The 12,219-nt window shown below is 36.7% G+C and overlaps 1 protein-coding gene across 18 annotated transcripts in view; it reads left to right on the top strand.

The window, feature by feature from the left end:
- The window catches only part of itfg1 (integrin alpha FG-GAP repeat containing 1), a 250,996-nt gene that overhangs the window by 73,537 nt on the left and 165,240 nt on the right, over positions 1–12,219 (top strand). For all 18 annotated transcript variants that reach the window (XR_015496042.1, XR_015496043.1, XR_015496044.1 and 15 more), the window contains exon 7: positions 1,484–1,533. Coding sequence is in view for 1 of the 18 variants with exons in the window: in XM_087261654.1 (XP_087117780.1) it covers positions 1,484–1,533 (50 nt within the window). In the remaining 17 variants the exon portion in view is untranslated. The remainder of the gene's footprint in view (positions 1–1,483; positions 1,534–12,219) is intronic.

Raw genomic sequence — 12,219 nt, 5'->3', positions numbered from 1 at the left:
AACTACTTTACATTAAAGCTGCCATGGGTAATTTCCTAATTTATTTCAGAATATTTAAAAATAAATCGAAAACATCACTTTAAATAGTATTAAATAATGCAGTATAACTTTTAAATGATAACTTATTGCAATAAAAAACAAAAACATCACATTTATAACACAGTGGAGTTCAATGCTGACTAGTCAAGCAGAAACTGCCTTTGCCTATATTTGCTCACCAGATTCTCTGCATTTTCTCTATCTGTCAGGTGACAGTATGTACATTTTAAACTGAACTACAGCATTTAAATTGAAACAGCTAAATTGAGTCATAATTTTTGGTAGCTTAACAATAAAACAAACAAATAAAAGGTTACATTAAATTTGAAATGACAATCTCTAAACCATCCTCATCATTCTCCTCCTTTCTCAGATGGGATGGCCCTAGTTTGGTCTTTTCTGGTTTAAAACCACACAATGAATTTAAATTTAAATTACCTCATCCTTTAGGCTTCATTGAGTGTTTTATTTGTTGTTGTTTTTTTATTGTTGTAAAGTTGTCCCTTTGATAAGCGATTCACTGAGTCATTTATTTAACCATTGTTTTTTTTTCCCCAAAATGGCTGATTTATCAGTTTTTCTTTTTACTTCACACACCCTTAAACACCTGAAACATTAACCCCTGTGTATAAAAGCTGTAAGTCTTACAAAAAAAAAATAGCAGTTTCATGTCTCTTCCTCCATCTCCATAACAACATCCAGGCCTCTAAAATGAAGCCATCACCACACAATAGGAAAGAAGCACATTGACAGCAAGAGAAAATTACACCACTCGTCTACACCAATCAGTGTAATAACTCCATATCGTACTCTAGCAGGAGATTCATGCTTGATAATACATGTGGTGTGTCCTGGTTATTAAGGGAAGCACACACAACAGATGAAACCACACAAGTCATAATGGTGATGTGGGGAACAACATCGATATATCGAACATCTGAAATTGTCCACATTTCGAAGACACAAACCGGAGTAGGAGCACGGCTTATATCGAGCTCTAGTTCAGTTTCACAGCTGGGTGTGTGGTTAATATGTCAATACACTGATCTCATGGGTTATGGTTTCATGTGTGTATTCGATCGTCTTGGGTAAACTGTGCTTTTGTCAGTATTCTTTTAACCAAGGTCTGTTGTTGTGATAAGCTACTTGCAGTTTCCGTATTTCTCGGCTCCCCATTTGTTTGATCAAGGTCTGACAAAGTCTCTTGCTGTGCAATACTGTGTGGCAGGACTGAATGAGTAGCTGCTGCCAGCAAGATGGCGCTGGACCGTTTCTCTTTTCTGTCTCGGGAATCTATACATTCACCTGTTGATAATGCCTCTCACACTTAAAGCATTACTAGCTTACTTAAATCAGAATCACACTTGGCAGCCTAGGAAGTCATTTTGTGGAGTAACTAATGATCTCCTTCTCTCTTTGTCTGTCTTTCTTTCTTTTTTCACAGATTTGTTCCTCACCACCACATCAAATGAATTTGAGACCTGGATTAATAAGGTAGATTAAAGTACTACTTCCTCTTCTTTAGTCTTTAACACTAGGGTATTAAGAGAATTCCAACTTGTTGCAGTCATTCATTTGTATGAATTTTCAAAACATTCAGTTTTGTTTTGTTTTATGCTAAGTAGGGTTGTCACGATACTGGAATTCGATACCAATCGGTACTGAGGTTTTAAAAATGTCCATTTCAGTGAAGGTTATCAGTTATCAGTTATTTCCGTGAAGGTTATCAGCAAACTCACTGCTGTTTTACAAAGTGTAACCACAAAAACAGGGACACCTTAGAAATAATTGTAAACTAACTAATACAGTAATTCTGTAACATAGGGCACATAAAGGACATATAACTTAAATTACACTGGTGCATGACATCTGTTACAGCTGCCATCAATATTGACAGTTTAAATTTGAGATGGTTTTTGAAAAGGTTGTAGTTTGTGAGATGGTCTGGTTTTCGAGAAATTGATACTATGCAATACTTTAAATTGTATCAGGCTAAGGTGAGCATGGATTGTACTAGAATGTATTTTCTGCAATGCATCAAGCCACCATTCTTCCTCAATACATAGTCCTAATTCATATTCCTATTTAGCTTTTTTACCTTTACTAAGAGAACAATCATCCAAGCTTAAAAGGTTTGAAAGTAGGAATGCACCGATATGGATATTTTGACAGATATCGATAACTCTCAAGGGCCCTATCATACACCTGGCGCAATAAGGCGCAAGACATGTTGCTACAACATATTTGTATTTCTATTTTCAGACCAGCGCAACACTAATTTTCCCGTTTTCCACGTTGTTTAAATAGCAAATCCATTTGCGCCACTTTGTGGACTCATGGGTGTTTCGGTCTAGATAAGGGGCGTGTTAAGGCACATTGTTGCTGCTTTGCTATTTTGAGGAACTAAACCATCTGATAGCAGGTCTAAAGTCCAGTGCAGAGCGCGTTAGTTGTACGGCTCCCTTACACATTGCTTATTACTCACAGGATGTACAGCAAACGCAAATATCTTTACAAATGAAAAAGAATTTAAGGAATAAAATATTTTTTAAAAATATTACTTTCTACATAAATATAAAATCCATTGTCTTCATGCCTTCTTAATCTTAAGGGGCTTTTTTAGTTGATTCATAACAATTTGCTTTTGTATAATGCTATTTTTTTATTAGCACCATTTATTCTATCCATATTTATACTTGTTTCATTAAAAACAAGCTTAGATTTGCCCACCTGTTGGCTTTTAGACCATATGCGTCATAGGACGTGTGTTTGGATATAACTCAGTTGTTTGACCACACTTTGTTATTATTGTTCTTTTATTCATTTGCTGGAAATTAGAACTGAATTTAGAAATAGTTTTAAAACAAATCTGCTCTTAACAAATTAAATTAATTATGTATAGGCTAATGGATGTCTGTGGATACAAAAAATTTCCTTATACACGAAAGAGAGTGAAAGTGAAAGTAAAGAATGAGGAGGCTTTTTCATTATCCTCTCACTGCAGATGGTCTGTTTTCTTGCTAGTGAAGCGCGCCATGTAAATAACAAATGCGCCGTGGCACGACGCAACTAACTCTTAAACAGAATGGGAGATGATACTCTGATTGGTTTATTCTCAAAAACTCATTAACAGAATAAGCTCAACCCTGTTAGATCACACGCCATGGTGCAGAGCGAATTTTCCTATCTTTAAAATAGCAAACGTGGATTCGGACACAACCTTAATGCTTTTTCGGACTTTGCGCCTAGATCATTAAAATAGAGCCCTAAGATTTAGAAGCCGCTAGCTATAATACTATAGTCAATAATCATAAATATTTCAAAATGTTTTATTTTTATATAGTGAACAACTGATTTTATTTTAAAAACTTCATAAAAGTTTGAACTAATCTTATGAAATGAATAGCCTGCTTAAAGCAAAAAAATAATAATAATAATTTCAAATTTGCAACGTGATTATATAGACCTTTATTCATGATTTTATATAAATTAGCAATCCAAAAATAACTAATAATTGATGAAAGGTTTATGATAAACTGCTGTGTGTTTGAAACTAACTGCTGGCATTGTGTGATGCATGTGCACATGAAGCAGAGTCAGATTTTTCCTCGAGAGTCAGATTTTGATACAACACCTGAGCATTGAGTACTTTATGACAAACACAGAGCATAATATAAAGACAGAATGTAGCACTGGGTTTAGAACCCCTGTGCTGGATTCAGTGACTGGCACTTGTCTCCCCTGCTGCTGTGAAGGCTCTGACTGCTCACTAGTCACTATGTATATGCGTGGTAATAGCCATCATGTGCGCTCGTTACAATCATTATAAGTATGGCTATCACACTGAATACAATCTTACAACATGGCAAGCAATGCATTGATAAGAACAAATAGTCATATTAGATTACAAACAACCCAACAAACTTGTTTAGCAAGTGTGCGTCGCTGCTATTATGTTTACACATGTAATATTTTCCTTAGCCGATTTAAAGCAAAATACACAATGGCACTCTATCAAACACATCTACAATGATAAGAAACATGGTTACTTTCTGAGTTATCAACGCACAGCAAACCCCACACAAAGAAAGGACAGACTTTGAAGGAATAAACAATGTAAGGAGAGCTCCATTATAGTGTACTGAACAAGTTCCGCCCACACATTTGCGAGGCTGGCAGTTCTGTACAATTACGTAACCTATCAGCTTAAAGATATTGTCCTAATTTTAATATCGGATCGATAACGATAACCTTTATAAAAAACATTTATCGGCTGATATCGATATCACCGCTGATATATCGTGCATCTCTTTTTGAAACCTTGAGTTTCTTTCTACTTTTACACATAAGAAATTATTTTGAAGAATGCTTGTTGATGTTACATATCAATTTCAAATCAGAAACCAGTTTTGAAAAAGTGAATGTAGAGTAAATGATGAGAGATCTCACCTTTGGGTGAACAATTGCTTCGCTTATATTTATTTATAGTCAAAATCTTACACATATACTGTATCCAAAATGAGGGGAAATTATTGGGATGAGGACGTAGAATGGCATCAGGAGCAAAAAAAGTAAACAAAATAAATGTTCTTCCCACAGAGTCATCCACAGGTATGGACTTCAACATGTTGCTCACAGCACTGACATACAGCAAGCGTAGGTTTTAATGTGCAAGAACACAAAGTCAGAGGTCAACTACAGGAAGGAGAGCTAAGAAAAGAAAAAGTGTGTTGACAGGCGGCAAGATGGATGAAAGACTTAAAGCTAGGAAAACTAGAAAATCAAAGGTGAAAAGTGTAAGAAGTAGAGAGCGAGTTGTATAAAGGAGCATCTGCGCACAAGGGGGAACTGCAGAAATAGCAGATGATGAATAGTTGAACAATGCGAGCAAGAAAAAGAGAGAGAGAGAATTGCAGTGTGCCGCAGTGACCCAAACTGACTGTAAAAGGTCACCGGTGTGTCGTCTTAAAGCACTGTTTTTTTTTTCCGGAAGCATTTCCCCCTGCCCTCTATTTTTTCTAACAGCAAGTCCATGGCGCTCCAGCACTGATGGTGCTACGGAGATACAGAGAGAGAGAGAGAGAGAAAGTCAGGTTAGATCGCCTCTTCTCCTCCCATGGCGCGCCTCATCATTTCATTCTGAGAGTGAGAGGCTGGTGACAGAAGTGCATGGATAGATAAAATGACGTGCTGTGGTGGAAATACAGAAAAGGAGGAGATAAGTGGGTGGATGATTAAAGAGGGGGAGCGATGGGCAATTGCTAATCACATCTGAGGCAGCAGCCATTTTAGACTCTGCTTATTTCATATTCCTTAAAAGTGGCTTAAGGGATCTGAATGAAAAACACAGCTGATTGGTGACTAGTCTTTGATTACAGACTCTTACTCGCAAAAACAAACACTTGCGCACACACATATACCTGACAGGCAGATGCCTCCCAGTAAAATTGCAGTAATCCTGCCACTATTTACTATGAGGTTTTTGAGTTAACAGTCTTTGGTCACAGGCCAGTGCCCTCTGCTTCCTGTAGCACACTCCGTTTTAATTACTTTCCTCTCGCCCTCCTTAAACACTTATTCCCAGCTCTGATTATACACACACGCGCACACACAGTAGCTCCGGTGTTTGTTTAAATTGAAAAGCTTCGGCTGTAGTCTGCATGCAAAGTCATTACAGTAATACAAGACACCATCAGTCATTTGAGCAGCAAGACTGAGCAGCCCAAGCAAACAAACAAACAAGACCGAAAATATTAGCCCTGCCATTCTTTAGCTTAGTGCATTATTTGTTTTTTTCGTCGCTCAAGTTGTTGAGTTAGGCTGCCCCCCACCAGTTGGTTAAATCCCTGTATGTAATAGACATGAAAATGAATGCATCTTCACGCGGTCGGTGCTTGTTTGTAAGTAAATCGGTTGTGAACTTAATCATGGCCAACATGCCAAAACTTAATCTGTGCAGTGCCGCACTTTAGCACACAATATGTTGGTCACACAAGAGCCACACAATCAATCCACAGTCTGGGTTAACAATTTAGAGCTCAGTCAGGCCAAGTTTAAGTGCTTGCTTTATGGTGCTTTCACACCTAGACTTTTGTTTCGGAACCTGTCTCGTTTGCCCAGTTAGGGCGGTTGGTTTGGCATATGTGAATCCAGCAATCGTGCTCGGATCCACGCCAAAACAATCGCTCCGAGATTGCTTGAATGAGGTGGTGTCAGCTTGTTTGAAACGAACTCTGGAGCAGATCAATTGTAGTGAGAAAGTGATATGATCCGAGCCCAGTTATATCACAGTGTTTTATGGATATGTAATAGGCATACGGCTATATGAAGAGAGAATTATGAGTTGGGCGGAAGGTTATTTAACAGACATCTCGTTTGCGGGCATCCGACTAATAATCTGCCGGAAATCGCGCGTCTCCCTCCCAGTCCTCAAAGACTTCACGCACCCTTCTCACCCCTCCCCACTGCATCTCTCCTCGCTCTTCAGACACGTCGCGCAGACCTTGTCAAACACCACCAAACCACCACCCCCCTGACAGCTGAGCAGGACTCCGCAAAATAAACCATGAAACTCTGACCAATAATTGGAAAAATTTGTTTTATTTGTTTTTATCTGTATTATTCTTAGCAGTGTCCTTGTAACACAGTCTATATATTTTCTATGTGAATTACAACAAATTTAGCATAATTATGTGCAACTAACCTTAGATGTTTTTTTTTTTTTTATTTTTTAGTGGAATTGAAGCTTGCTAAATATTCATGAAGATAAATAGGCAGAGTTTAAAAATTAAATGTGTAGCAAATTATTTATTGTTGTGCAGCACAGTTTGGATACAGCATGCTAATACAACCTAATAAATAAAAAGCAGTTAGTGGGTTGTTTGCCGCTTTTAAATCATTTAAGGATACAAAATTGGACATAACATGTCAGGTCATGTACTTCATAGATTGTGTTATCTGTATTTATATACAGTGGGTGACAGTTTAATATGACCATTACTGCCTTATGTGATGCCTTCGCAGGACTAAGTGATTAAGAAAATGATTTTAGGTGTAACAGAAGTTTACGGCTATGCTGCCAGAGGGGACAAAGGATGGGATGCGAACAAAGAGAAATGTACAGTAGCTTTAAACTGTCTTCTACTTGTAAATATAGATGAAATAATGAAACCAACCATTATAATTCATTCCTTAATCATTAAAAACTTGTAAACACGCTTTATTATCATTGTAAACTTATGAGGATTCATTTTGGAAATTAATACTAAATGCATACTAAGGGCCAATCTATATCCTCCCCCTTAGCTCACCTCTTGTTCTCGTGAAAGGGTAGGGTTGTCCCAATTCTCTTTAGTTTGAATGCGTAGGTCTAAGGGGAATGGCTAGAAAGCCCTTGAAACTGAGATTTTTCAGGGGGTACAAAAATTTCCCTGAATACATCGTCTTCAACAGCTTACAATATATAATTGCAATAGTTGTAATGAAATATACAAAGATGATTAAAAAAAATGGAAGTCATTTTTGATCATTGCTATAAAAATTATTGAACATTAGTTTTGCCATTATGAACTCTAATATGTGCCTGTGTTCTACAATCTACAATATAATAAACAATTTGTTAAAAATACTATAATGAGACTGTGGGAGGCTGATATATTTTGTCCTTTTCTGTTCATATACTCTTAAGGTTTTCTTTCTCTGTGCTACTCGTTAAAGAGCCTGGGATTTAACATGGTAATGCCAGAGCAGCAAGAGCCTTTTTTGTTGGAAAACAATTAATTACAGCTATTCACTCCATAAATCTCTTAAAATGCGTAGCGCCTATTATAGCAAAATGCTTTCTGTTTGCTAATGATCGTCAAACTGCGAAGTTCAGCATTTAGTAAGCGTTAGCAAAACGCCTCAGTCCAACAGCCCTCAGAGAATGTTACGGCACATCCTCTTTTATAGCCTTTACAATTCCAATAGTGCTGCCTGGCTGTTTTTAACTGCCTGTAGGGAAGATCTGAATGACTGTACAACATTTCCTGTCTGGAGCATAATGTGAATTCAGGCCTTGACCAACCAGAACTTGAAAAGAATATGAAAATATTTGTTCTTGATTTTACATCACTCAGGTGAGTTGCTATATTATTGGAGGATGGAGGATGGTTGGGATTTTGTAGAATGATGGGATGGAGTCTGCGTCAACAAAATGTTTAGAAGCAAGTTTAATGGAATTACAGTTTTCTCGATTGATTTGACTCATTTATTGAAACAGAAGTTACATTCTCAAAATTCTAAGACTATTTTGGCAAAACAGTGTTACAGTTTAGCACAACACTATAGCTCACTTGCAAAAGCTCATACCTTTCCCAAAATAGTTCACTCATGTGTCAAAACTCAATTTCCTTCTCATTTAAACAGTCAGTGCCCCCAAAATGCTTTGTCCCTGTAGTATTGTGTAAGCCCTGCAAGTCAAAATGTTTAGATGTTTTGTCATTACGGCACCAGACCACTAAAATATCACTCACGTCCACCTTACAGTCTTAGCCCAGTCCTTCATTGACAATGGTTACTGTACTGTTTTTGTCTCGCTAACAGAATTCAAGTGTGTATTAACCTGAAAAAAAAAAAAAAAGGATTTTAGGGTAAGAGTAGCCTCCAAGGTTTGACGTCACACATTGCACTCATACTGCCAAAGAAATGGTACCTCACTTTTTTATTTCAATGATCAACCACACACAAAGCAACTATCATAAATCAGAGCAAAAAGAATAAATAGCTGTAATAAATTGTAATCAAATTTTCCAAAGATTCACTTACTATATGGTATTTCTGGTATAGGGTCTTGACTATATTTGACAATTGAACAGACTATTGTGCATGTGATGACTTATACAATGAAATGACGCTGACACATTTTGGAAAGAACAACCATTAGACTGAGAATTACCAATCAGTTTAGATCAACAAGATCTATTCACTTGGAAATTGTGCTAAATGTAGTCTATCTGTACTTAGTCATTTGCAAAGATGTACTTAGAGATTTGCAATTTGATTAAATGAATGAAAAATTCAATTCTGTTGAAAAACAATTGCCAAGTGGTTTGGAGGTTTGTCCATGTTGTTTTGAGAATGTAATTTCTGTTTCAAGAAATGAGCCAAACCAATGGAGAAAAACTGTAATACAGACTGATTTACAGATGGTTTTGACATGTCTGATATAGTTATCTTTTACATTTAATCATTTAGTAAATGTTTTATCAAATGCAACTTAGAGGATAAAAGAAGCACTTTAGATCAACGGACAGCAGTAATATATAGATGCCTTGACAAGTTAGTTTAGCTTGTGTTTTTTTTTTTTTTTTACCTGACATAACTGATTTAACGTTAAGTTTCCATCATAAAAGTACTGTATCTTATGCTTTTGCATTCATGCTTTTCAGAGTAAAAGCATTTTAACCTGACAACACAAATGTCAGCAGGGTCAAACACTGAATTACAGCATCAAGCAAAAGCCTGGCTGGTTCATGTCATTGTTGCTCTTATATTCACTTAAACCTTTCCAGACATTACAGTATGGATGTTTAGATTCTTGCTCAAGTGTCATTTTTATTGGTGTGTAATAGCATCTGGATATGTAATTGCTTGCAGTTGTAGTTAAAAATTAATCTAAGAATCAGTATCTTCACCACCTCCAGTTTTTAATTACATGAGTATACAACAGAATTTGTTTCCCATTTATCCCATGATTTACTCACCCTGAAGGCATCACAAGGTATTACTTTTTTGATTCATTTAAATGCAGTTGAGGTTATTTTAATAACTGTATTTGGCTTTTAGCCGGCAGCCAACTTTCTGCAACTTTCATGTGGTTGCCCACTGAAGTTATGTAGGGCTGCGCCTGGTCAGTACCTGGATGGGAGATCACATGGGAAAACTAAGTTGCTGCCGGAAGTGATGTTAGTGAGACCAGCAGGGGGGTCCTAACGCCCCAGTATAGTGAACGAGACTCTATGCTGCTCAGTGAGCCTCTGTCCATCATGGCCTCCTAATCATCCCCATATCATAATTGGCTTCATTACTCAATCTCCTCTCCACCAATCAGCTGGTGTGTGGTGTGCGGTCTGGCGCAATATACCTGCCGTTGCGTCATCCAGGTGAATGCTGCTCATTGGTGGTGGATGAGAAGATTCCCCCCAATGTGTTAAAGCGCTTTGAGTGCCCAGAAAAGTGCTATATAAATGTAAGGAATTATTATTATTATTATTATTGTTATTCTTATTATTAGTAGTAGTAGTAATATTGTTATTATTTTGCTGCTATACGAAGGCACAGTGCCATTGTTAAAAAAAAATGTCTAATTAATTTGCGTCAATCCATAGTAAATTAGTAGTTCCTCATATGGTTCCACGAATGAATATAGGTCTTCTTTAGTGAATCCAGACCATATTTGGATTCAGTGCAGGAATTAAATATCCATATTTAAAACTTTGTCGGTTGTGTAACTTCCCATGAGCATTGGATGTCGTTGTGTTCTATTTTTGAGGGGCATTTGTTGATGCTTTTAGCACCACCAGCTGGACGGTTCACTGGAAGTGACATAAAAAGTTTGTAAAGTTTAAATTATCTATATTTTTATTTTATGTAAAATGCATGGATTTGCTACAGGAGACCTTTATTCACCTCCCAGAGCCTTATGGGGCACTTTTTATTGTGGATGGATGTTTTATATTTAACCTATTTTTTAAACTGCTGATAAAAATAAAGCTGTTGCCCTTTGCCATTGAACAGTCTTTTGCTGCAAAAGCCAAATCTGATTTTCCAAATGATTTTGACTGGATTCGACTGAACAAAGAATGTCATATACACCCATGATGCCTTAAGGGTGTGTAAATCATGGAATGATTTTCATTTTCGGATAAACTATCCCTTTAAGGACACCAGCAGTATGTATATACATTATATACATTACTTTTCCTAAAACCAATTTACAAAGCTGTTGAGACAAAGTTTTAGTAAGGAATGGAAAGTTGTCCATATGAAATTAAAAATTGCAATGTTTATTTTACTAGCGCACATTGTTATTCTTTAGGTGAAAAATTTAACTGTCCAAGATAATCAACTGGAAAAAAAGGTTTGTTTGGTAATCTTCAATGTCTGACAGTTTGCTTCTGCATCTAAAGTGGTGGTCTTTCTCTGATGATGTCAGTTTGATGGCTTCAGCCACAATTTTCTTAACCCTCTTACCGTTAGTATACTACAGTATGAGGGAATAATAGATTAGTTTAAAACTTTATTAATCCTCTTGGAAAAATAAATTTTGAATTGTAGTACTTCACATGTAACATAAAAACTTGAAATCAACTTTTGGTTCACATGGACGTTTAAGAGTGAGAGTTTTAAGAAGTGTGCGGGTTGACCTTTTTACCACTTTTAATGTAATACTTCAATTTTAATAATATAATCATAATTGCAGCAAGCATACTCGTGTTAACATAGGTGGCATATGCCGATTTTAGCTGAGGAATCAAGGCATCAATTTTTACACCTTAATTGCCTTATTGGCGTTCTGACCAAAGTGCACATGTGCTTATGAGGGTGGCAGTATGGAAATATATGACATCTATACATAAAGTGATTTGGGGGATGTAAATAAATACATCTCTTTTTTTGTCAACTGAGGCAATGACCCTGTACTCGGCGGCCCAGCATTTGCTATAACCCTCTTCATCTTCAGTGGTATTGGACAGGTGCATGAATGGAAAATACTGTAGACTCATTCTGTGACAAACAAGTTCACACAGCTGAACAATATCCATGACATCCTGAAATTTTCCCTTCTCTCCAAATCGCTGGACTCTGTTAGCACAACTCACTCCCATCAGTCTTTGATTTTTACCCTTGTTCAGAATGTGACAACTATGCAGGCAAACCCAGCTGAAATGGTATTGCTGTCACATTTCTATGGAAACAAAAAAGCCTAGAATACGACAATGCAAAAATGTTTTGCATTAGACGTAAATAAACTAGATCTGTGACCGGTGACACACCTACACTTTGTGTTGTCATTTGTGTTGTACTGTGAGGTATGCAAATAATTGCAGTGAAAACCATTACAATTTTTTTAAGGAATAATATAAATTGATATTTAGGGCTGCTCAATTTTTCAAGAAAGTTTGAGTTGTTTTTTTTTGG

The sequence above is a fragment of the Danio rerio genome, chromosome 7, assembly GCF_052040795.2.
Source record: "Danio rerio strain M-AB ecotype USA chromosome 7, GRCz13ab, whole genome shotgun sequence".
NCBI classification, from domain to species: domain Eukaryota; kingdom Metazoa; phylum Chordata; class Actinopteri; order Cypriniformes; family Danionidae; genus Danio; species Danio rerio.
Note: the sequence above shows the minus strand (reverse complement) of the source record. Positions and strands in the feature narration are given on the sequence as shown.